Genomic DNA, 27,594 nt, shown 5'->3' on the forward strand with positions numbered 1-27,594 from the left:
GACACATTATTCCACTTCTGTTAGTCACATGTCTGTGGAACTTGTGCAGTTTGTCTCAGTTGTTGAATATTGTTATGTTCATACAAATATTTACACACATTAAGTGAGAGGACGTAAACAATTGGATACCACGAAATTGGGGAGAAAAGGGGGTAAAATTTAAAAAATATATATTAAAAATAAGATCCCATCCAGTCCTTCCCACTATTGCTCGAACCCTATGAATGACAGTATTTTATTTTATTCAGTCCTGTTGAGGGAGTGGATTAGTTGTTGGACAGTATAGCTGTGTCCTATTTAGTTTTCATATTACTGCCAGTTTATGGTTATGATGATCGTGTAGGATACAAGAGGAGGAAATGAGAGGGGGAGAGAAGGGGTGTGGAGTTGTGCTGTGCTTTGAGAGGGCCAGGGTCTTCTCAGGTGTCCCTAACTCAGCTGTGTGGGTTAGGGGGTTGTTGTGCTTTTGGGCTCCAGGCTCCTGGTTTATTTTCTACTGCCACCAGTAGAACTTCTACCGCCGTCAGTCCAGCCTGTCTGGGCCCTCGCTGTCCTGTTCGTGTGAATTAATGACGCTGTACCTAACCAGCCCAGCCCAGTCCATAAATCACAGTGAAATTAGAGGGACACTCCAGCTACCCTGTTACGGGCCAAGGCGCTCCCTTCTCCCTCTCTTCTACCTCTCCCTCTCCTCTCCTCCTGGTTGGCCGATTTATCATTTGGCTGCAGCATTAATAAACATAACTCCCAGGAGGCCCAGCTATGATGGGACAGCTACCCTCTTCTACCCCCTCCCTTGTTCCTTCCCCCCTTCTAACTCTCCACAGGTGGAGGCAGTCCCTCACCTGGGGCGTGGTTTTTAGGAGGTTTGTCATAGAGAGGTATGGGGGCATGGTTTGGGAGGGCGTGTCTTAGGTCAACCAGGGGGTAGAAGTTTGATTGAGGAGTGTGGTTATCGCAGGTATGTGAGATGCAGTGTTTGTGTGAGTACAACTGGATGATAAAACTGAGTCAGATTTCAAGGAACAAATTCCTCAAATGGCAAATGTGAGCGATTGCATGTATGTATGTGCGTAGGGGGAATTGTGTGTTTGTATGTGTGAGTGTGTGTTTGCCCCCCCAAATCCCCTCTCTGAGACATTAAAGAGAGAGAGGCAGGTTTTCTAAAGAGGCCAGAGCAGAGACAATGTAGAGGGGTGTTCCTCCTCCCTCCTCTCTCCCTGGAGCGCCATGCTCCAAACACAGGCGTACGTATGCCAGGAACTCCACCACACACACACACACACACACACACACACACACACACACACACACACACACACACACACACACACACACACACACACACACACACACACACACACACACACACACAATCATACGACTGATTTCCATGTGAATGGAAGCCTCTGTAATCGCTGGATGTGTCAGGCAAGAGTGAGTGTTTGAATTTAAGAGAGGGAGAATGGATGGAGGGAGGGAAAAGGGAGGGAGTACAGGGGCTGCGTAAGCTGGTTTTGTTTGCCCACGAAAAAAGAAAAAACAGCTGACATTTTTTTCCCGACCTACTCTGTCACGAAGTCATTGTGTCAGTTCACTCACAAAGCGTAACATCCCCTCAGCGTCTTTTCTATCCTTTTTCTCCTCCCTTCGCTTCTTTACTTTTCCTTCTGTTTTTCCCCGTCTTGTGACATCTCAGAGTGAAAAGGCAACATTGCATCTCATTATGTGTTTAGAGAGAGAGAGAGAGAAAAAAGCTTGTGTTGTTGGCTGCTTGGTATTTTTTCAAAGCCACTTTTCCATTCAACATTGACTGCTTTTGAATAAGGAGGCACATCAGATTTGATTAGATACTTTTGATTGCCATAACCCAGTCAGTAAAGTGCTCTGACATACTAGGCACCCACCCCTATGTTGTCTTGTATGAAGTTCATCCATTGACAGTTGCACTTTTTCATTCAAATTTGCCATTTGTTAGAAGACATTTTGCTTGTTGATTGGATTGTATTACGTTTTTCTGAGGCAGTGAAGCTCACTCTAAGCACTCAAATCTATGAAAAATAAGTCAAGCCACAAATGAACATACAAAAAATTGAATCTGATTAAACACAATAGATAAATCACTATCTCTTTCACATACTAGGTTTCTATCCAGAGAGGTTCTGTAGACTACAACTTCTTGCGTCTAATGTCTCTACTGTCTACTCTACTGCCTTCTTCTCTTCCAGGCTCCAGGTTCCCCAGCCCCAGGCTGACGGCAAGGCCAAGTAGGAAGCGGGCCCTGCCCATCTCTCCCCTGTCGGAGCACAGCTTTGACCTGCAGACCATGATCCGCAACTCGCCCAACTCCCTTGTCACCATCCTCAACAACTCCCGCTCCAGCTCCTCCACCAGCGGCTCCTACGGACACCTCTCGGCCGGGGCCATCAGGTATGGGATCATGGTTGCAAAATTCCAGTACCTTTTTTCAATACATTTTGGTTGGAGGATTCAATGATTTCCTGTTTAAACCTTCCTGATTGCAGGAATAATTTCCAATGGGGGTTTCTGGAAAAAGTAATGTATGGGATGATAAAGACAACCAACATTCCACACAAACGTATGACTCCATCACGCTTAACGTTGAAGAGCGATGTAGGTATAGGAATGGAGTGGGACGGAGGGCCTGTGGCAGAGGCTATGTTTTTTTGTGGGACTTTGGTCTACTGAAGGTGGAGGGCTGTATTAGGATGTGGTGGACCAGTGAGGTTATTATGGGCGTGCGTATGTGTTTCTCCCCTCCTGGTGGGCCTTGTCCCCCTATTTACCCAGCGTCCCCGGTGGCATGTGTCAGTCATCCACACACCCTCCCAAACACCACCCCCCTAATACACACCGAAATGACAGAGAAAGACAAAGAGAGAGAAAGAGAGAGAGGTAGATCCATAGCCCTACTCGTAGCCATTGATCAGCGATCTGGAAGGACACCCTGATCAATCACATGCCTCTGTGGCCCCAGTGTCAGGGCCAATGATAGGGCCTCCAGACTGATGAGTGATATGACAAGCAGATGGGCCCCCAAATGCGTCTTGGCCCATTGACTTCCACTCAGGGCCGGTAATAAGATCAGCAGACGTATGGAGCCAGGCTGAGAGCAGGCATCAAGGAGGCAGGATGAATGGAGCCCCACCACGCGTGACTGCTATTGAACCATAGGACCTGTGTTTACCTGGAGCTACCTATGTTTATAGAGAGAGCCTATGTGAAGGTGAGCAGTGGGAGGTTTGGATGTTGACTTCACCGATGATGTAAGTGAAATAGTCATTTAATGGTACGCAAACTATCTGCACTGACTATCTTGCACTGACCCTACGCACACTCACTAGACTATATATACACACACCATATACACACTCACTAGACTATATATACATACCATACACACACTCATTAGACTATATATACACACCATATACACACTCATTAGACTATATATACAAACCATATACACACTCACTAGACTATATATACAAACCATATACACACTCACTAGACTATATACACACCATATACACACTCACTAGACTATATATACAAACCATATACACACTCACTAGACTATATATACAAACCCTATACACACTCACTAGGCTATATATACAACCATATACACACTCACTAGACTATATATGCAGACTATATATACACACCATATACACACTCATTAGACTATATATACAAACCACATACACACTCACTAGACTATATATACACACCATATACACACTCATTAGACTATATATACAACCATATACACACTCACTAGACTATATATACAAACCCTATACACACTCACTAGACTATATATACAAACCATATACACACTCACTAGACTATATATACAAACCATATACACACTCACTAGGCTATATATACAACCATACACACACTCACTAGACTATATATACAACCATATACACACTCACTAGACTATATATACAACCATATACACACTCACTAGACTATATATACACACCATATACACATTCACTAGACTATATATACAAACCATATACACACTCACTAGACTATGTACACACCATATACACACCCTATACACACTCACTAGACTATATATACAAACCATATACACACTCACTAGACTATAAATGCACACCATATACACACTCACTAGACTATATATACAAACCATATACACACTCACTAGACTATATATACACACCATATACACACTCATTAGACTATATATACAAACCATATACACACTCACTAGACTATATATACACACCATATACACAATCACTAGAATATAAATACAAACCATATACACACTCACTAGACTATATATACAAACCATATACACACTCACTAGGCTATATATACAACCATACACACACTCACTAGACTATATATACAACCATATACACACTCACTAGACTATATATACAACCATATACACACTCACTAGACTATATATACACACCATACACACACTCACTAGACTATATATACACACCATATACACACTCACTAGACTATATATACATACCATATACACACTCACTAGACTATATATACAACCATATACACACTCACTAGACTATATATACAACCATATACACACTCACTAGACTATATATGCACACCATACACACACTCACTAGACTATATATACACACCATATACACACTCACTAGACTATATATACATACCATATACACACTCACTAGACTATATATACACACCATATACACACTCACTAGACTATATATACAAACCATATACACACTCACTAGGCTATATATACAACCATACACACACTCACTAGACTATATATACAAACCATATACACACTCACTAGACTATATATACAACCATACACACACTCACTAGACTATATATACAACCATATACACACTCACTAGACTATATATACAACCCTATACACACTCACTAGACTATATATACAAACCATATACACACTCACTAGACTATATATACAAACCATATACACACTCATTAGACTATATATACAAACCATATACACACTCACTAGACTATACATACAAACCATATACACACTCACTAGACTATATACACACACCATATACACAATCACTAGAATATATATACAAACCATATACACACTCACTAGACTATATATACAAACCATATACACACTCACTAGGCTATATATACAACCATACACACACTCACTAGACTATATATACAAACCATATACACACTCACTAGACTATATATACAACCATACACACACTCACTAGACTATATATACAAACCATATACACACTCACTAGACTATATTTACAAATTATATACACACTTACTAGACTATATATACAACCATACACACACTCACTAGACTATATATACAAACCATATACACACTCACTAGACTATATATACAACCATACACACACTCATTAGACTATATATACAAACCATATACACACTCACTAGACTATATATACAACCATATACACACTCACTCACACACACTACATTGACTCTCCCACACAAAACCCACACACATAAGACACACATGCAGACCAACACAACACAAACACACATACCTACATACACATTACACACACACACACACACACTCTCTCACACACACTTTTATACTCATCATTTGCTGCTGCTACTCAGTTCTTTATTTTAGTCTTATTATAATCCTGATGCTTAGTCACTTTACCCTGCCGTCATGTACATACAGTGCCTTGCGAAAGTATTCGGCCCCCTTGAACTTTGCGACCTTTTGCCACATTTCAGGCTTCAAACATAAAGATATAAAACTGTATTTTTTTGTGAAGAATCAACAACAAGTGGGACACAATCATGAAGTGGAACGACATTTAGTGGAACGATATTTCAAACTTTTTTAACAAATCAAAAACTGAAAAATTGGGCGTGCAAAATTATTCAGCCCCCTTAAGTTAATACTTTGTAGCGCCACCTTTTGCTGCGATTACAGCTGTAAGTCGCTTGGGGTATGTCTCTATCAGTTTTGCACATCGAGAGACTGACATTTTTTCCCATTCCTCCTTGCAAAACAGCTCGAGCTCAGTGAGGTTGGATGGAGAGCATTTGTGAACAGCAGTTTTCAGTTCTTTCCACAGATTCTCGATTGGATTCAGGTCTGGACTTTGACTTGGCCATTCTAACACCTGGATATGTTTATTTTTGAACCATTCCATTGTAGATTTTGCTTTATGTTTTGTTTTGGATCATTGTCTTGTTGGAAGACAAATCTCCGTCCCAGTCTCAGGTCTTTTGCAGACTCCATCAGGTTTTCTTCCAGAATGGTCCTGTATTTGGCTCCATCCATCTTCCCATCAATTTTAACCATCTTCCCTGTCCCTGCTGAAGAAAAGCAGGCCCAAACCATGATGCTGCCACCACCATGTTTGACAGTGGGGATGGTGTGTTCAGCTGTGTTGCTTTTACGCCAAACATAACGTTTTGCATTGTTGCCAAAAAGTTCAATTTTGGTTTCATCTGACCAAAGCACCTTCTTCCACATGATTGATGTGTCTCCCAGGTGGCTTGTGGCAAACTTTAAACAACACTTTTTATGGATATCTTTAAGAAATGGCTTTCTTCTTGCCACTCTTCCATAAAGGCCAGATTTGAGCAATATACGACTGATTGTTGTCCTATGGACAGAGTCTCCCACCTCAGCTGTAGATCTCTGCAGTTCATCCAGAGTGATCATGGGCCTCTTGGCTGCATCTCTGATCAGTCTTCTCCTTGTATGAGCTGAAAGTTTAGAGGGACGGCCAGGTCTTGGTAGATTTGCAGTGGTCTGATACTCCTTCCATTTCAATATTATCGCTTGCACAGTGCTCCTTGGGATGTTTAAAGCTTGGGAAATATTTTTGTATCCAAATCCGGCTTTAAACTTCTTCACAACAGTATCTCGACCTGCCTGGTGTGTTCCTTGTTCTTCATGATGCTCTCTGTGCTTTTAACGGACCTCTGAGACTATCACAGTGCAGGTGCATTGATACGGAGACTTGATTACACACAGGTGGATTGTATTTATCATCATTAGTCATTTAGGTCAACATTGGATCATTCAGAGATCCTCACTGAACTTCTGGAGAGAGTTTGCTGCACTGAAAGTAAAGGGGCTGAATAATTTTGCACGCCCAATTTTTCAGTTTTTGATTTGTTAAAAAAGTTTTAAATATCCAATAAATGTCGTTCCACTTCATGATTGTGTCCCACTTGTTGTTGATTCTTCACAAAAAAATACTGTTTTATATCTTTATGTTTGAAGCCTGAAATGTGGCAAAAGGTCGCAAAGTTCAAGGGGGCCGAATACTTTTGCAAGGCACTGTATCTACCTCAAACACCTTCGACCTTTGCACATTGATCTGGTACTGGCACATTGTGTTACTATTTTTATTTTTAAACTTTGCATTGTTGGGAAGGGCTTGTAAAAAAGAAAGCATTTCACAGTAAAGTCTACACCAGTTGTATTCAGCGCATGTGACAAATAAAATGTGATTTGATGTTAACACTCTCACCTCAATGTAGATCTATGAGAAAGGAAGGGTATCCATGATCTAGTTCTTTCACAGTAGGGGAGAGCTAGCAAGCAGACAATACAATGTGAAGTGGCTGATGTAGATATATACTAAATTATAGGCCCGATTATACTGTTGCTATAATAAAGGCTTGTTATAATTGTGCTTTATTTCTGACAGAACCCAGTCTTTCTGTCATTGTCAGTGTCATAGATTTTTTTACAGTGGAGCGATGGGTTAATTTAACTAGGGTTGCATAAGGTTCCCCCAAATTTTCCCAGATTTACTGCTTATACCCTTCTGATTCCGAGAATCCGCCAACAGGGATTTCTGGAAATCCTGGGAATTTTTGGAAAGTTAGCAGAATTTTCCAACTAAGTATCAACTTACATTTTTCTTTTACTTTTCTTTTACCAGGCAGGTCAATTAAGAACAAATTCGTATTTACAAAGGCGGCCTGGCAAGGGACACAGCATGAATTCACAGTGCTAACAATCTGAACATTCATTGCCAGGGCCCTGTGGGCTCCCAAGTGGTGCAGGGGTCTAAGGCACTGCAGGGGTCTAAGGCACTGCATCTCAGTGCTAGAGGTGTCACTACAGACCCTGGTTCAATTCAGATTCTGGTTCAATTCCAGGCTGTATTACAACTGGCTGTGGCCCAGCATTGTTAGGGTTTGGCTGGGGTAGGCCGTCATTGTAAATAATAATTTGTTCTTAACGGACTTGCCTAGTTAAATAAAGATAAAATAAAAATCAGTGTTACAAGAGCATCCCATCTTCTCCTGTCAGATAGCCAGAACAATTTATTGTCCCTCATTTTGCCTCGTTGCCATTGCATTTGCCGCTCAAATATATCAGAATGTAGTTTGATAGTGGTACATTAATTGTTAACTTTATAAATATTGATAATGGAAAAGGGGAGGGGGGGGGGGGGTTCTGCACAAAGCCTTGTTGCACAAAACCTTGTATGTTTTATGTTTAACCCTTTTTCGTCTACCTAACACTGATTGTGATATTGTTTCCCTCCAGTCCGGCATTGAGTTTTGCCTACCCTCCGAACCCCGTGGCACTTCAGATGCATCAGCAGCTGCTTGGTCGGCAAACAGGGATGGTGGGTTCTGCGTTCGGCCACAGTCCGCCGCTCATCCACCCCTCCCCGGTCTTCACCACCCAGCGGCCCATCCCTGGCATTCCTCCTCCTGGCCTCACACCCAGAGAGCGCTCTGTCATCTCTAACGACACCTCACAGGTGAGAGACTCCTCCCTCCTCCACATCAGTAGCCTCTGCGATTCATCATCACAGGTAATAGATAGATAGCACTGCCATGTGCTAGCCACGTGCTAGCTGCGTCCGTGGTAGTCTAAACAGATACAAGGCTTAGACAGGTAAAAGTAGGCTCCCCTCCGCGCTCTGGCCTCATGGGAGTTACGGTCCCCTGGATGTGTTATTTTCGACTGGGAACGTCGTTTTTGAACATCGTATTTTTTACATAAGAAACAACAAGGGACTTGTTAGCATAGGATCCCACCACTGACACCATTAATCACACAGGAGGAAACAGGGATTCAAATGGGAATAGATGGAATGGATGAATTCCACAATGTCTCTCCATTCCGACTGTAAGTGGGGGCTCGCATTTAAAGCTCACATTTTAGTTTGCTACTTTGTGGCATGTTAATGACACAGATCCACACTCACTGCTGTTTCTAGCTATGAAGTAGTTGGTGGATGAGATCTCTTATTCAAGGTAGAGAGCTGACTATGTAAATGTATCTTCTCAATCTATTACAGAATTCTTTCTAGCTCTGAGGAAACAACCAGAATCATATACTACTTTACCGATTTGATATTTCTAGTCCAAATAGGACAAATACATTTTCACTGTGTCTATAAGCAGGAGCTCAGTGGCTCGAGTGTCAAGATGCACTGCTGTTAACCTCTCTGGGATATGTGGGACGGTAGCGTCCCACCTCGCCAACAGCCAGTGAAATTGCAGGGCACCAAATTCAAAACAACAGAAATCCCATAATTAAAAATTCCTCAAACATACAAGTATTTTACACCATTTTAAACAGAAACTTGTTGTACATCCAGCCACAGTGTCCGATTTCAAAAAGGCTTTACAACGAAAGCACACCAACCGATTATGTTAGGTCAGTACCTAGTCACAGAAAAACACAGCCATTTTTCCAGCCAAAGAGAGGAGTCACAAAAAGCACAAATAGAGATAAAATGAATCACTAACCTTTGATGATCTTCATCAGATGACACTCATAGGACTTCATGTTACACAATACATGTATGTTTTGTTCGATAAAGTTCATATTTATATCCAAAAATCTCAGTTTACATTGGCGCATTATGTTCAATAGTTCCAAAACATCCAGTGATTTTGCAGAGAGCCACATCAATTTACAGAAATACTTATGCATGGAATTTTAAATCCACTTCTCCTTAATGCAACCGCTGTGTCAAATTTCAAAACAACTTTACGGAAAAAGCTCACCATGCAATAATCTGAGTACAGCCCTCAGACAACAAAACAAGCCATACAGATATCTGCCATGTTGTGGAGTCAACAGAAATAGCATTATAAATATTCACTTACCTTTGATGATCTTCATCAGAATGCACTCCCAGGAATCTCAGTTCCACAATAAATGTTTGATTTGTTCGATAATCATTTATGTCCAAATATCTCCTTTTTGTTCGCACGATTAGTACACAATCCAAACTCACAGGTCCAGACGAAAAGTCATATTACAGTTCGTAGAAACATGTCAAACGAAGTATAGAATCAATCTTTAGGATGTTTTTAGCAGAAATCTTCAATAATGTTTCAACCGGAGAATTTGTTTGTCTGTAGAAAAGCACGCATGATCAGCTCATGCCACTCTGCCAGACCTCTGACTCATTCAGCTCTCATTCCCCCCTCCTTTACTGTAGAAGCATCAAGCAAGGTTCTAAAGACTGTTGACATCTAGTGGAAGCCTTAGGAAGTGCAATATGACCCCATAGACACTGTATATTCGATAGTCAATGATTTGAAAAACTACAAACCTCAGATTTCCCACTTCCTGGTTGGATTTTTTTCTCAGGTTTCTGCCTGCCATATGAATTCTTGTATACTCATAGACATCATTCAAACAGTTTTAGAAACTTCAGAGTGTTTTCTATCCAAATCTACTAATAATATGCATATATTAGCAACTGGGCCTGAGTAGCAGGCAGTTTACTCTGGGCACCTTATTCATCCAAGCTTCTCAATACTGACCCCCCAGTCCCAAAGAAGTTAAAGGGGAAATTACATTCCAGATTCCCCTGAGTAAACATTCTGAGAAGGCCAGTAGCACAGATCCGAGCCAAGGAATCTCTCCTGTTTTTCCAGGCCAGTTCAGCTTTACTAGTTCATTTATTTTCCTGGCTCGCCTGCCTTGTAACAGGGAACTCCCCTTTGGCTCTCAGGCCAGGACCAGCCAGGCCAGAGTCAGGTCTATCAAAGGTGAGGTCAGATAGTAAACTGCTGTATAGAATCATTGGCTTATTCAATGACCTCGAATGAATAGACAACAGGCTGTACTACGCTACCTTGTCGTAGGATTAACTAGATCCCTTGAACAGTATCATACAGGATGTTTTTATACAACTGCATGTAAATGTTATTTTCTGCTCAACTTTCATGGTCATTCTATCATATAGTATGTTGGAATTAATTTTGAACTAAGTGATTTTATTGTGGTTCTTCCCACAGACCAAACCCACCAGTGAGTCAGCGGTGAGCAGCACGGGGGAACCCATGCACCACAAACGCTCCAAGATCAAACCGGATGAGGAGCTACCCAACTCAGGGGCCGTAAGTTGCCAGGTAAATTGAACTTCGCCAGCATTTATCGTATAGTCCAATGAACAGACATTCTTATCTAGTGTTAGAAAAGGGGTATGTTTATGGTATTCAAAGATGAGATCAGAAGACGAGATGGTTTACTGCGTCAGCAGCAACAGAATAGGATGTGGTGCTTGTGCTGTTAAATTCTGTTCACACAGAAAACACACGCACGCACACACATAACCACACACACAACCATACACGCACTCAGTCACTCTCTCAGACGCAGAGCTTTGGGGCCAATTATGTGATCTATTGTAAAACTATTTATTTATTTGCCTGTTTCATTCGGCTGCTTGTTCAGACTGCTGCCTCTGAAACGATAAGCCCCATTGATCTTGGAGGTACCAGAAGGAAATTGTTTTCCTTTTAATCAGATGCTTAAGTGAATGGAAACATTTTTTGAAATTAGATTGCAGGTTTTCTAAAGGGCTCTCTGTGTGCTTGTGTCTGGAATGATGCTTCTTAAAGTGTCTCTGAGCTCATACAATGGAGGCAAGCCTGTAGAGAGTTCCACATTCTGTGAATGAAACTCCTATTCTCTCTGTTCCCCACCTTCACACACTCTCCTAACACCATGGCAGGCAGGTACTAACAGTAGACCGAGGTGGTTTTTACAAACCACAACTTTGCCCAGAGAGAAACCCCTGTACACCCCTGGTCTCCCCTGTTACAGTCTCCAGTACTCTCCAGGCTACCCAGCCATGTAATGCTAACAGTGACAGTAAAATATGTCTAGACTAATGGAGCAAGCTAGAGCAGGAAGAGGGGGTTAGATTCCTGAAATACTCTGCCCCAGACCTGTCGTAGATCAACTGCCAACCCAGAGCAGAGCTTGCAGCGCTACATTTCCACTCCCAGACATTCTACTCCCTGTGTGCCGAACAGGGCCACATTGGCCAGATTCACTCGATTACACAAGTGGAAAAGTGAAACTAAATCGGTCTGTTGGGTTAGGGAAGGTTAGAGTAGGAGGAGGGAACGTTTTGGTTGGGATATGACTTTGTTACCTGTCAAGTGTGTTGTGAACATAATATATTAAGTTGTTTACCTAACCATAGTATTTTAGATTTTTTTTAATCGGACCCATACGTTCTGAATTGATATGGGCTTACTTACTGTACACACTGTACAATATTTAATATTCTGCAGATCTCTGCTGGGTCATTTCTGTAACACTGTGAGTGTTGTGTCCTTGCTGTAATTGCGTTGTGGTTTCTGTACTGTAGGACCATCCGGATGGGATGACACTGAAGGAGGAAGGTGACAAGGACGAGAGCAAGCAGGAGCCAGAGATGGTGTACGAGACCAACTGCCACTGGGAGAGCTGCCACCGGGAGTTTGACACGCAGGAACAGCTAGTGCATGTGAGTACCTACCAGGACACTATAGGGAAGTAGCCTCGATTTGCAGGAGGCAGAAACCATATGACTATGGTGTCTGGCTTCGCTAAACTCCCTCTACCTCTATCAAGTTCAAGTTCAAAAGCTTTATGGTCCATTTAGAATGCAGATACTGTGCAGATAACAGCACAATAAATAGGAAACAAGTTTTAGAAGTCTATTTTAGGAGCCCCCAACAAGTCTCCTGGACACCTGGCTCCAGCCCTCTCTGGTCCAGCAGTCTCTTCTGTATGTCACCATGTTCAGCGTTCAGTACAGTGTGCTGCAGCCTACAGGCGTTGAGTAATGCCCCTGCCGGATTCCAGATTGGTTTCGGGGACGATGGTTAATGGGCTCAAAGGCTGCCGAGCACGTCGCTGTTGGGCTATGGCGCTAACTGATTTGGCCGGCACCGACTCGACCTACGAGCCCTGCACAATCAGGCCTTAAGCCTTACATTCTTCTGTACTGTATACAAGTCTGTACCGTACTGGCTGTAATATACTCCCCCCCTTCTGTCATACAGCTCCTTACACTACCCAGGAGATGGATGACTCTCATCTGGTAAAGCCTGAGGGCCTATTCTTAACCTAACTGTTAATGATATTACAGTAATACTGTATCACAAGCACTATGGACGCCACTTACACTGATACTATTACTACGGCTTCTGCTGCTGTCGTTGGACTGGTCTCCCCTGTGACCTGCTGTGTGCTACTTACCACTAGGTCCACTGTGAGGTGAGATTTTACTTCACACTCATGTTTATTACATGACAGCTGGAGCTGAGCTCACACAGCTGACCATTTCATGTGAGCTGTGCCAAGATTTTCCTCTTGTAGGACAATAAACGTGATTCTGATTCTGATTCTGATCAGCACACATCAGAAAGATCCCCAGCTCTCCACGGCTGTCTATCCCGGCGTCTGACATTGCAATCCGCAGCCGCAGCAGTAACCCCTATCTATAATTGATATCCTCAGCACGGAATGGGCTGCCTCCCGCGTTTGAAGGGCTCTGCTCAAAGGTTGAGGATCTTGACAACTTCTTGCCCCTGTTTCCAGGGGCAGGGGGAGTTTGGCTGGGAGAAGAGGAGGGGCATCATACTGGGAAAGAGCTTGATCACACAAGATATTCTCCATGAAGAAAAGAATCAACACATCCTCATTGTCTTTTCCCCTTTACATTTTTTTTTATGTTGTATTTGAATTACTCATTTTATATGCCCATGCAGATAGGGGGAGAGACATGCTAATAAAACTGTTCGCCTCTAATTCGGTGAGCGGGGAGAAAACCCTCTTATCTCCCCACCCCTTCCTAAACCCCCACACCCCCCCCCCCCCCCCCCTCAGTAATAGGATAAATACAGTATTTGGACCACATCCAATGCCCCTCCCCCTGTTTTCAACTTGTCATCTTGAATGGAGAAAAAACATAATACTATAATATGCTTCCAGTCTGGCTTTGATTGGTAGTGTTCATGCAACATCGTTTTCAGTTCTGATACATTTATGGATTTTCTATCGATTGTTCATTAGATAGTCTTTGATATTAGTGAGGTGAAAACTTAAAAATTAAACTGCTGTTTGAAACAAGTGAGGTAAAAAATTAACTATTTGAAGTGTTAAAAAAAAGTGATGGTTACGTAGATGAAGACAAAGAAATCCATTTTTGTTTTTCGCATGGCCTAATTCTAGAAATAAATGCCGCTGTGCACCACCCTCATTGCTTTCTACCCTGTTCAAAAGCGTCTCCTGCCTCGCTCCTGATGCATATTTTTACACTCTACAAACGCGCTCGCACCATGACGCGCTGCGCCGTTCCTTTATCATCCTCGTTTAAGCGCTCTCGGTGCCGCCGATAAGATAAACATCGCATCTATGCAATTTAGCTCACTTATCTGGCCTTCCCAGTCAGCAAAAGCGAGGCGGGTGTCAATTTTCGGTTGCTGTATTTATTTCATTCATTTTTCCCTCTCTCTCCATCACTTATTTTAACTCTGCCTCTCTACATCACCCTCCCTCCCTCCCTCAACCCCCTCAACCTTCAGTACCTTTTTTTGGCATCACTCTCTCCCTATCTCTTTAATTTTTTCTCCTCTTCGAGGGAGCACTTTTAAAGATAAGGTCGTTGGTGCTGGATTATTTAATGTCTCCGTCTGAGATGTTTGGGGGGTTTGGAACTGGGGTGGCTTTGGAGAGATGGTACAAAGACTAAGATGGGGGAATACAGAAAGGGTCTCAAATGGGGTGACCCTGAGATAGGGTGTGTGTGTTCGTGCGTGTGTGCATATGTGTGTACGTGCCCACAATCCACACAGTCAACATCCACTCAATCCCACCTTGACACTGTGCTTTTCTGGGTCATCTCCTTATGTGGAGCTGTAATTTCCTTGTTCTAAAAGGATGAAGATTACGTGATGTTAGCGTTAGCTCCCCCAGTATTCAAGCATGCTGTATGGCGGTGTTTGCGGCCTGGGTGCCTCCTCGGTGTTGAGGGGAGATAAAGTTGGGCTCAGTCAGAATGCGGTCCCCTCTCGTGCCTGCTGGCACAGCCCTTTAATTGGTAAAATGCAGATAATTTTTTGATCAGGAGAAGGATTAGGCACCTTATCTGTCTGGAGTATCTTACTCCAAGATGAAAAGGCTCTGCTGAATTACACATACAAATTCTAGCCCCCTTCTCTTCTCCCTCACTCTCTCCCTCCATCTCCCTCCCTCCCTTGCCTCTTTTTCCCTCTTTTTTTTTTCTTTACACAAAGCGCTTCAGCAATTGACATCACAAAAGAGCATATGATTTATTAGGCTCTGTTTGATAAAGCTAAACGGTGTTGCGGGTCCCACAGCTTAGTGAAATTGCCTTGTAAACAGGCCTTCTTTTCATGCACGCCTGCATTCTAATGTATGAGGTGTATATACCAGAAAGTGCTTGATAAAGGGAGACTGTAGAGGGAATTTGAAGTCGGGCAAAATTGAGGAAAGTATTGATGTGATTCTGTGTATCTGGTGTCAGTGTGTTTATGTGCATGTGTAGCTATTATATGGGGGTGTAAATCCATAAAAGTCTAGAGTAATCTAAAAAACATTTCCTTTAGTATGTAGTAGCTACATGTCCTATACAAATAGTTCACATCAAATTCTGTGTGTTTGCATATCAGTGTGTTATACACTGTATTATTGGTATGTCAGTCTATACCTGTAAGCGCATGTGTACTCTAGGGTGTGTGTGTGTTTGCATGCCTGCGTGTGTGTGTGTATGCACTCTGTGCTCATCCCAGCCAGCCTCTGTGTCCCCATTCAGCGCATGTCTCCCTCCGCCCGTTTCCCTCCTAAATCCATCTCAGTGGCGTTTTTACAGTATGTTGGCCGATAAGCTGGCAGGGTGAAAATGAATTAACTGCTAACGCGCCACCACCACTGCTATCACCACCTGTTTGTCCATGACGCCGGGGCCAACACTGCCTACCCATAAGCTCAGCATGGAGATTATTGATTCATTACAAATTGCCATTAGATCATGACCATTAGTGTCGTCTCTAGCTCGGGCCCCTCTCTGTCAGCACGGGGCCCATGCATCACGACCGTCAGCGGCCCCTGGTCATTTGTACGGGCTGGTGGGAGGGACGAGGGGGGACAGGGGAGCGTGTGCCAACAGCACAGCAACACCGGGGCACTCCTATCACTCAGGGGATATCGAACGGCACGGCGCAGACTGATCGCTTGCCACAGGAATTCCCTCACAGAGGCGGAAGGGAAAAAAGGAGGAGAGGAGCTAGGATCGGTTTTCCGTGTTGTGATGGGGGAGGGAAGATCAATCTGAGGGAAACGATGCCCTCGATCTTACCTCCCCATTCCTTTCCTCTCTGAAATTTTTTTAGCACCAAAATTAAAATGTGTCAAGTTGAATTGAATGGAGGGCCTTTGTTGATACATAAAGTCAATTGGAGACAGAAATGAACGATTGCATTGGCTAACATATCGATGTAGTTGTGAGAGCAGAGCAGGGCAGGAAAGTGCACATGGCTGGCGAAGAGATGCCGGTTTTAGTGCACTTCTTTTGTCATAGTGTACGACACCCCTGGCTCCCACTGCATAGGGGGTTAGTTAAGTGCAATTGTTCTGAGACTTGAGGGCCCATGGGGGTCTTTCTCTTGAAGTAAGGTCAGACTTCTTAGGATACTGTCTGTTTGGGGGTACATCCCCTCCTCTGATGGGAAGAAAGGGCTGTGACGGTGGCCTGGTCAGGGCCCCACTGGACTAATGTGTTGGGTTACTAGCTGGCCAGGGGAAGGGGCTCCAGGCTGGGGATAATTCTGCCGTTGTCTGGGGACCGTCATGTCTGGAGGTGCATGGCCAGTGACGCACTTGCAGGTCAAACAGGGTTGCAGGCGCACACACACAGATACACACACACACTTTTCTCAGGGCGGCAGGTAGCCTCGAGGTTAGAGAGTTGGGCCAGTAACAGAAAGGTTGCTGGTTTGAATACCGGAACAGTTAGGGTAAAAAATCTGTCACTGTGCCCTAATTGCTCAAGGGGTGCTGTGCAATGGTGACCCTGGCTGTGACCCCACTCCCTGTGGGTGTCTCAAGGGGAGTTGGGATATGCAAGAAACACATTTCCACTACACACTTGTGTGTAACAGGACAAATATATACCCTCTCAATTCCTCTTCTCTTCTGCTCTTTCCCTCCACTTTTGAGGTTTTTAAATATAGAGATACTCTAACAACCGTTTGTTTCTCCTAGACATTTAAGACCTCTCAAAGTCAAGTCTCTATTTATCCCTGTCTTTCTTTCCCGTTCCTCTCTTTCTCGCTCTGTTTTCCCCGTAAGGCAAATGTCTCTCTCCCCCATCTCTGTTCAGGAATGTAATAAGACGGGTTCCTTTTGTTCAGGATATTGTGTCTGTCTCCCTGGGTTAAAATTGCTCTCGGAAAGGCCCTTCAGAGGCCACCACACTAACACTGTTGTCTTTGTGAGAGGGCCAGATGTTGACTTCTTTCCCCGAGGATTCCATGTCTGCCTTTTTTCTTCTCTTTTTCTTTAGCCCTCTCTCATCCCCCTTCAACCATCCACTGCCACCACTTGTACCCCTTTTACTGGTCAGTGTGCAAAGACAGAGCGAGTGGGAGAGAGAGAGGGTGTGAGAGTGACAGAGAGAAATCAGGGGAGAATGCATGCTCACTAGATACTGTATAATGCTTTGCTGGAGTTGTAAAGCCATGGCATTTGAAACGCTTTGAAATGCCCCATCCCCTCACCTCCCTCTCCCCTTTCCCTCCCCTCCTCCCACACCCCTAAGCCTCAGATCGGAAGTTGCCACGGCAGCACATCTGTCAGCAGGAGCCCCATGTGATTTGAAGTGACAGGGTTTTATTTGAAAAGCCAGTTCAGATCGGACACTGAGACTCACAAGTCTCCCATTTTTTCCTCAGAGTACTAAATACAATGGAAGAAATAGAGAGAGAGAATATGAAACAGTACGAAACGGTAGAGAGAGTGAGGGAAAATGAGTGGTAATACAATGATGGATGAATCAATTGAATCAAAATCCAGATTGACCTGTGATTGACCTCTGCTGGTTTCCTCTCTCAGCACATTAACAATGACCACATCCACGGGGAGAAGAAGGAGTTCGTGTGTCGCTGGGACGAGTGTTCACGGGAGAAGAAACCCTTCAAGGCCCAGTACATGCTGGTGGTCCACATGCGCAGGCACACCGGGGAGAAACCACACCGATGCACCGTAAGCACACTCCCACAACACTAGAGTCCTGCATTGGCCTGACTTTTAAGCCGAGCCCTACCCATGCCCGCGGCGTTCAGGCCGTACCCTCCCCAGGCCTGATTGCTTCTGCCAAATTTAAGACCGGCCCTCCCTGAAATCAGAAATAACTTCCTCCTTTAGTAAATACATTAGCTGCTCCTCTCTGTACACTCACTCCCTGCTCACAGCTTGCTCTGCTCATGGCGCTCTGTGAGTATCCATAGAAATGGCTCGACTTGGGCTACTCTGCTCAATGATGAGACAGTTACTTTTCACTCTAGACTCCGACAAAACTCAAGGAACATTATTATTTTCTGTGAAATAATCTCTCCTGTCTTATTGTGATGAGGTTGAAGCCATGTTAAGATCTTACTCAGATTTGACTGTACTGCACAGCAGAGCACGGTGATCAATTTAGTGATACCCGAGCCCTGCCCATACCCTAGTTTTTGAAAAAACAGGCCCAACCCGGGCCCTAACCCGATGTGTAATGTTGGGGCCCGTCGGGCTCGGGTCGGGTAGTAGAGCTCTACACTCCCACAAAGTTGACTTTACATCCATGGCCTTGGATATAGGAATACATAAAGAGATAGTCGTTGTTAAATGGTTGTGATGATTACATTTAATCAACAATCTGTCACATTACTGCATAGGTCAGTAATATTTTGGGGGTAATTGTTGTCTGCCAGGATGACGCAGAGCTGTGTTTGATGTGTGTGTTCTTCTTCTTCTTCTTCTGTGCAGTTTGAGGGCTGTCCCAAGGCCTACTCTCGCCTGGAGAACCTGAAGACCCACCTGCGCTCCCACACTGGAGAAAAGCCGTACGTCTGTGAACACGAGGGCTGCAACAAGGCCTTCTCCAACGCCTCAGACAGAGCCAAGCACCAGAACCGCACACACTCCAACGAGGTACAAACACACATGTTCACTCACTCACGCGCGCACACACATACAGTACATGTATGCACTCACGCAAATGCAGGGAAACATACGCGTGCGCACAAACACACACACAGCTCAGCGACAGGTAATTTACCTACACCACTGACTTTATGTGAACATGCTGTCCGTTGCTGGAGGCCTTTAGCGGCAGGTAGCCTAGCGGTTAAGAACTTTGGGACAGTAACCGAAAGGTCTCTCGTTAGAATCCCTGAGCTGACTAGGTGAAAAATCTGTCAATGTGCCCTTGAGCAAGGCACTTAACCCTAATTACTGCTGTAAATCGCTCTGGATTAAAGTGTCTGCTAAATGACTAAAATATACAAATTTAGAAACAGAAGCATCCCCATCTACTCTTCTTCCAGAACATTGAATTAAATAGAACAGTGTACTAATATAATGTTATATACTAACAAAATAATACAATATAATGTATTTCTATGTTCCAGAAACCCTACGTGTGTAAGATCCCGGGCTGCACCAAGCGCTACACAGACCCCAGTTCCCTACGCAAGCACGTCAAGACCGTGCACGGGCCCGAGGCGCACATTACCAAGAAGCAGCGCGGCGACACCTACCCACGACCCCCTCCCCAGGACGGGGGGAATGGACAGGGCCTGTCACCAGGGCAGCTGGGAGGGTACGCAGACCAAAGGGAGTACAACCACTCTACCTCGAAACAGGACGAATGTCTGCAGGTCAAGTCCATCAAGACAGAGAAACCCATGGTGAGCCCCTCTCTGAGGTCTAACACTGCATAATGGGATAACCATAGAAATAGAATTACTGCCGCTGGTCCACCAAACACGAATCGTTGAATTGAATGGGGATGCCCATTCTAGTAATTATATTTATATGGGGGTAACAGCACAGCTCTATCTGAAATGTCACCCTAATACAGTAGCCTCTAACAACGCTCCATCTATTTTTATTTTAACTCTAACTGTGTAATGTACCGTGATGTTCACTTAAACCCGTGGACCGTACATGTGTTTCGTGTGTAATCATACCACTTACGAATAACCCTATAACGAATTAATGTTTTCTTCTGTCCAATTTTCCATGCATTACTCGTCCCTCTCTCTCTCTATGGACAGTGGGTAATCAGGTGAGATTAGGTGTCTCTTCATGTTGCCATGTTGCGTTTGTAAAAAAAATGTTTTTTTAAAAACGTATGTCTCTCACTCACCTTGTAATACCCATTCAGTAGCCTGTTGGCCGCTTTCCTTATCTCCTCTTTCCATGTGGCATCAGCATTTGTCTCATTAGTCATCTTTACAAAGCTGTCCATGGTCGTCGCCACTTGGGATTGAGAAATTCTCTTGATTATAATAATTTTCTTTATTTTGGAGAGTAACGTTTGCTCAAAGCAAGTTAAATGCCTTAGGGCAGAACTAACTGCATTTCCAACCATTTCCAATAATGTTTATGTGTAGAATGCCCAACAATGCCTAGGGCTCTATTGTGCAGCCAAATGCATTGGGTGGAACCAAGATGAGGGCCCATTCAAACTACAAATTATTGTTTTGCAATTTTGTATGATGCCAAAAAATTTAGAATTTTTCTCTTCACTCCATTTGGGTAAATCAGAGTAAGCCCTTCCTTAGTCAGTCTGAAAATAATCCTTTGTCCACGTGGTTTACAGAAGAAAAGACATTGGACAAACCCACAGCTCTAGGAGGGAAAGATTGTCTGTGTTTACACATATTGTAATGACAGTTGAAAGCAAACCTCCGATGGTTCTGTGGCCTGTAGATTTGAAGGTGGTATTTGGTTATGATCAGACGGAATGCGTTAATATGATCAATCATTGTGTTATTGTTTAATCCTGTGGAAAACATGTCCCAGGCAGCTGCATCACATGGTGTCATTGTGCGTTTTTATCACATGGCTCAGACCTTTAATAAAATAAATGGTCCTTAAAGTGATACTTCTGGATTTTGGCAAGAGGCCCTTTATCTTCTTTCCCAGAGTCAGATGAACTTGTGGATACCATTTACATGTCTCTGCGTGCAGGAAGTTGCAAACCAGCTCTAGCGCAATTGCTAACTAGCGTTAACGAAACGACCTCTAACTTCCTTCATACTGGAAACAGAGACATAAAAATCCCTTTTATGTGTCCCATAATAATTGAGCTCTCCTATTCTTCCCCTCCCGTCTTTTCTTTTCACCTCCCTCTTCCACCTGTTTTCATCACTTACTTGATACTCACACCCCTATTCCCCCCCGGCAGACATCTCAGCCAAGCCCTGGCGGTCAGTCTACATGCAGCAGTGACCAGTCCTCCATCAGCGCCTATCCCAGCCGTGGAGTCCAGCTTGCTGTGAGGGGAGGGGTGGGACTAGGACTGGGCGAGGGACTGGGAGAGTACGAGGAGCTGGAGGATGAGGAGGAGAAGGTGTTGGAGGAGTTAGAAGGGGGCTGTGGGGCCCCCATCATGGACTCCACTGTGTCCACAGCCACAGCGGCTACGTTGGCGCTGCAGGCGAGGAGAAGTGTGGGCCGACCCATGAGATGGATGGAGCACATGAAGATGGAGAGGCTGAAGCAGGTGAACGGAGGAGGAGGCCCCATGCCCAGGGTGTCACCCACACCGCCACCCAAGGGACCTGCCACGCTGCCCGCCATCCTGGGGAAGGGTAAGGACCCACCATGGTCATATCCACCACCCTATCTGGGTCCTCTGAGGCTATACACAAAGAAAAATAGTGTTTCATTACAGGGACTTAGTAAGGGTGTGAAGTGTGTTTTACATGCTGTACTCCATGGGCATTCAATATCGCTATTAAACATCCCTGGACGCTGTAAAGGCGAATAGATATGTAAAATAATATTGACACTAGTATTGGGTTGTGAAAATAACTCCAAATGTCTTAGCAGATCTCAGTTTGATTACTTGGAATTTCCCCCTGGCAGATCGGACTTGAATACACAGGCGTAAAAAATTCTTAAAATTCTCTGTTCCGCTGGAAATCACTTTCAAACCCATATCGTATCACGCCATATATCATATCAGTGATTAAAGCATGTAATAGAATTTCATGGCCAAACTGTGCCAGTTGTATTTGTGAGAAGGTTGCATCTGTCTGAGGGATCTCTCTTCACTTATATTGTGCTCATCTTTCTCTCTATCCCCGCCCCCCTTCTTTCTCGCCCTCTTTTTTTCTTTCTCCCCCCCATACACCTCCACTACCCCTCCTTCTTCTTCTCTTTTTCTGTCTCCCCTCTCTCTCTCCCTCCCCTATCTTTCTCCTACTCTGTCTCTCCCTCCCTCTCTCTCGCCCTCCTCAGATCCATACCTGGGCAGGTTATCCCAGCCGAAGCCTCCCCCTCGTCCCGAGCTGGGAAGCACAGAACTTACGGTGCTCAGCATGCTCCACAGCATTGAGCGCGGTGACCGGCGAGACAGCTGTGGTAGCGCCACCAGCTCAGCATACCTGAGCAGCAGCCGGCGCTCCTCGGGTATATCACCGTGCTTCTCGTCGCGGCGCTCCAGCCAGGCATCCCAGAGCGAGGCAGCCAACACCCCTAGTCACCACTACCGCCACCACAACCTCAGCTCCGCCGACTCCTACGACCCCATCTCTACGGACGCCTCACGCCGCTCCAGCGAGGCCAGTCAGTGCGGGGGAGGTGGTGGAGGAGGAGGGGTGTTTGTGAGTGGGGGGTGGGCGGGTGTTGGGGGTGGGACCAAGGGGATGCTCAACCTCACGCCTGCGCAGCACTACTACCTGAAGGCCAAGTACGCTGCTGCCACGGGCGGCCCACCCCCAACACCGCTGCCCAACATAGAGTGCATGAGTCTGAAGACCCGCATGGCCATGATGGGCGAGGTCCAGGACGGAGCTGGAGGCAACTATGTGATGCCTCAGCTGGTCAGGTCGCGCCGCTGCAGCGATGGCAGCACCACCAACAGGTACGGGTGCCACGGTGGCTACCGAGACTACTGGCGGAGGGGCTTCTACCCCGGCGAGGGCCCAGGGAAAGGTCCGGACCGGAGGGCCAGCGACCCCGTGCGGACCCACCCTCAGCAAGCACCGGAGTTCTTTGGGCTGCCCCAGGTCCAGTGCTTCAGCAGCCTTAACAACATACACCCTCTGCCCCCACTATCAGGCCTCCAGCACCCCACGGCAAAGGGCCGCAGCTTCAGTCTGCAGAACTACACGCGCTCCGACGTGAACCTACAGAGAGGGGGCCTGCTCTCCTCGCCTTGCTCCCCCAGCATCATGGAGAACACGGCCCTGGAGGCCCTGGCCATGGAGGAAGGGGGGATGCTGGGGGATGAGGACATGCTGCCTGACGACATGGTGCAGTACCTCCGCTCACAGGACAAGGCAGACTCCTACAACAACTACATGGAGAACCAGGTGGCTGGGGACAATGTACATCTCCCTGGGGGGGAGTTACAGGACCAGGGCCCAGGGCTGAACCAGTGCTTCCACAGCCCCCAGCAGCAGCAACAGCGGCAGGAACTGGAGAGAAAGAGCCCTAGTAAAGACGGCATGCCCATCCAGTGGAATGAGGTGAGCTCAGGGAGCGCTGAGAGGTCTCCACAGAGACAGCCCCAGGCCCAGTCCCAGCAGAGGTGTAGTCGATGGGCCGCCACAGAGCAGCACCAAGGTCTGGCTGCCGGTTTTCCATTAGGGAGGTTTGGGAACATGGTGGTGCAGCCGCAACAACCATTCGCCAGAGAGTTCCAGAACCAACGCTGTGCCCAGCCAGCCCAGTCCCAACCTCAGCCTCCATGCGGGCTAAAGTCAGAGGTGACCACCCACTCCTGCATGGAGATGAAAGGGAATGACCACAACCCCACACACACCTTTGGCCGCCCTGACTTCTCCCAGATCACCCTGGGGCCTCTGTCCCAGGGCTACCGCCAGCAGAAGTATCACAACCAGACCCAGAACCACAGAACCTCCAGGCAGATCGGAGAAAACCTGCTCCTCAGCCGGGCCTCCATGGACAGCCTATCCAGCCTCTCCCCGGCACTCCACCACCAACTCCTGGCCGCCGCCGCCCCCCCCCGCCTGCAGCAGGCCAACAGCAGGCACCCGGCCAGACCACAGCAATACCTGAATCTCCAACCGAGCACCACCAACGGTAGCCATGTCAACCTAACCCATCAGAACATTTCCCAGCAGCAGCAGAGTCTGAGCAACCAAGGCAGCCACTGCTCCCTGGCCCGTCAGGTGTCCGGGCTGAAGCTGGAAGTTCTGGACCAGGGCTTCAGCGACCAGGCTGTATGCTTTGACCCGGTGGAGGCAAAGGCCTCGTCCTTCCCTCCCCTGGAGGAGCAGTGTCTGCTGGAAACCATGACCGAGCAGGTGGGTCTAGACGTGCACTCCTCAGTCCCGGCCTGCCTACTATCTCCGGGTGCCGACCAGGTGACCAGTACGGTGGACACTGGCGTGGGCGGCTCAGCCAATGTGCTAGACGACGTGGTGGCGCTGGACTTCGACACCATGCTGGATAATGTGGGGTTGGGCTACGACCAGAGTAGTCTGGTATCGGGGTTGATCAGCCCCTCCATCTTCCAAGGCCTGTCCTGGACCTCGTCCCGCCTCACCACTCCCCGGGCCTCTGCCACCTTCCACAGCACCGCGGGCATGGTGCCTTCCAACCTCAGCAACATGGCCATCGGGGACATGAGCTCCTTCCTCACCACCCTCACCGAGGAGAGCAAGTTCCTGGCCATCATGCAGTAACTAACTCCGTCCTTCCTTCGCTCTATCCCTCCCTCCCCTGTCTAAAAGAAAATAGAGGAAAAACCTGATGCATGTAAAGGAAGGAAAAAAGATGGCAACACTTATGACAAAGCGACAAATTATCACAGTTTATTATACTTACCTAAAGTGTTTCCCGAAACAGATTTGTTGCCAAAATGATTTATTTTGTAAAAGTGTCATCCCCTCTCTTCTGAGGCAGGGGATGTGTCAAAAATTATATATAGGTATATTCAATTTCTGTAATGAAGGCTATTTTTGGAAGCCCTTCCCTTTGTATTACTGATGAGCGAGTGAGGCCTCTGATGGCATTTCTGGTCTTGTCCCTTTGGAACATTATTCTGTGTATCGTTGCTGTTTTTTTTGCTGTACACTGTTGATAAAAATGCATGTTGTATTCAAGGTCAAACATAAACACTGTCTTCATAAGTACATAGACTAGCCCACGTGCTAAGTATCTAATCCTATTGGATGTACCATTTACCATTATGGTCCAACAATCGCGTCATATAAATCCTTATGTTATCAGGTCATAAAAGGGTCAAAGGTCCCCTGGTTGTTATCTTTCTATATTTACTTGTTATAGAAAGATTCTAATTTTGTTAGTATGTTACTTTTGAGAATATGTAAATGTTAGTGTTTCAGTGCTTCTACCAAGTCTTACCAAGTGGGTGTGTTTGACAGAGTATTACGATAATATTCAAAGTCTTTGAATTACAAGCGCCAAAACGTAGCCCTTTAGTTCATACTCCAATGGCTTGATTTGCAATGTCTGTAATGGTACTCACAGGTGTATATATACCAATGTGGGTTTTTTTCTCCATATTTTGTTTGTGAAAATCAGATTTTTGTTTTGAGGTGCTTTCTGTAGAAAACAAGCATTTATTTACAGTATGGGACATTCTTTTAACTTTTTTTATACAACAGATCATCCATTAATTCTAAGCGTAGCCCATGATTCACTGATTTAAAAAAAGGGTACCATTTGTTTTCTGTTTTTTTATCCACAATTGTATTTGACCATTTTAGAAATGTGATCCTTTTTTTGTCTGATAGACATTTATAGTGGATCATCCATATTCTATTCTCCAAAAGAGTACAATATATGTCCTGCCACTATGGAGTGCAGTGACCCTTTCAACAGTGTTAGTATCACCTTGCAATCCCACATGACAGTGTACAGTATTTGAAATAGTTTCAGTGGCAAAGTAATGAGGTACAGAATTGTTTTGATGTTTTTTGGTACTTTTTTGTCTTTGTAGCTGTAGTTGTAGCTGTGCATCAGTGTTTTGTTTTGGAAAAAGTAAGAACTCATTCCCTCGTGAAAGGACCAGAGTGAATGAGGTATGTGCCTTAATAAAACCTGCCTGTCGGAAAATAAAAAGATCACTGCCAATCTTCCATTGTTAATTCTGAAAAGAAACACATGTTAAGTGTCTTGTGAGACCTGTAAAATTCACATAAACATTTATATTTAAAAACGGATTATCGAAAAGACTGAAATGTGTGAAATGCATTAACTTTCATGTTTGTTAATCTTTTTTCTTTCTTTTTTTACTATTGCCTATTTTTTTTTTATACCTGTAAATATATGACTCTTTCTGTAGGTTTAGCTCAGATATGAGGATGAGGCAGAGGGGTCAATAAAGAAATGACTCTTAAAAGCAGGGATTCCCAGACCAGGCAGATTTGCCTCTGAGTGGCGAAGAGCCACTTTGCTCTTTTCTACTTGACCACAAATGTTTGTATGGTTTTAATAAAAAAAGGAAACTATATTTCAAGTCTTCTGTCTTGCATGTGTGCTGGTTTGGATACAATGAAACACAGACTCAGATGGATGTGAACCGATCTTCCATAGGTTACATAGGTTTGTTGGATTTAAAGTCATTAACCCACCACGACAAACAAATAAACGAGAGAATGATCCATTGACTGCGAACGTCACTGCCATTTCTGCATACGACAAACTACATTGGTAAGAATTACTGCATTACCAAGCATTACTAATAAAGTCACTGTCCTTGTAATGGGATTAAATCACTGAACAATCTCTGTCTAAACCTCAGGCTATCAGGTTGAGAGCTTCTGTACTCTCAAATCAAATCTTGTTCCAACATATTGGGTCAAAATCTTTAATTTTAATTTTAAAGAGGATAAATTACACACACATTAAAAGGAAATGCAACTTCTGTTGGACCTCACTGATCGTCTGTACCAACCTCCATGTACCCTCAATTCTTACACATTGAATTATGGATAATCGAAGTCTGTGCTTTTGTTGCCCCCTTCTGATCATCAGTAAGAATTTAAATTCTACACTAACAGTCATGCATGCAC

General features: G+C 44.9%; 1 protein-coding gene across 4 annotated transcripts in view; it reads left to right on the forward strand.

Moving 5' to 3' along the window:
- LOC110535015 (transcription activator GLI3) overlaps window positions 1–27,032 on the forward strand; it is a 175,569-nt gene extending 148,537 nt beyond the window's left edge. For all 4 annotated transcript variants that reach the window (XM_090190073.1, XM_090190076.1, XM_036935418.2 and 1 more), the window contains exons 7-15: window positions 2,229–2,430; window positions 8,588–8,807; window positions 11,311–11,424; window positions 12,675–12,812; window positions 18,425–18,574; window positions 19,340–19,504; window positions 19,984–20,262; window positions 21,768–22,173; window positions 22,826–27,032. In XM_090190073.1, the coding sequence (XP_090046199.1) occupies window positions 2,229–2,430; window positions 8,588–8,807; window positions 11,311–11,424; window positions 12,675–12,812; window positions 18,425–18,574; window positions 19,340–19,504; window positions 19,984–20,262; window positions 21,768–22,173; window positions 22,826–25,239 (4,088 nt within the window). In that variant the 3' untranslated portion in view covers window positions 25,240–27,032. The remainder of the gene's footprint in view (window positions 1–2,228; window positions 2,431–8,587; window positions 8,808–11,310; window positions 11,425–12,674; window positions 12,813–18,424; window positions 18,575–19,339; window positions 19,505–19,983; window positions 20,263–21,767; window positions 22,174–22,825) is intronic.
- The last annotated feature ends 562 nt before the right edge of the window (window positions 27,033–27,594 follow it).

This window comes from Oncorhynchus mykiss, chromosome 11 (assembly GCF_057628025.1).
Source record: "Oncorhynchus mykiss isolate SJ-2025 chromosome 11, ASM5762802v1, whole genome shotgun sequence".
Classification (NCBI taxonomy): Eukaryota; Metazoa; Chordata; class Actinopteri; order Salmoniformes; family Salmonidae; genus Oncorhynchus; species Oncorhynchus mykiss.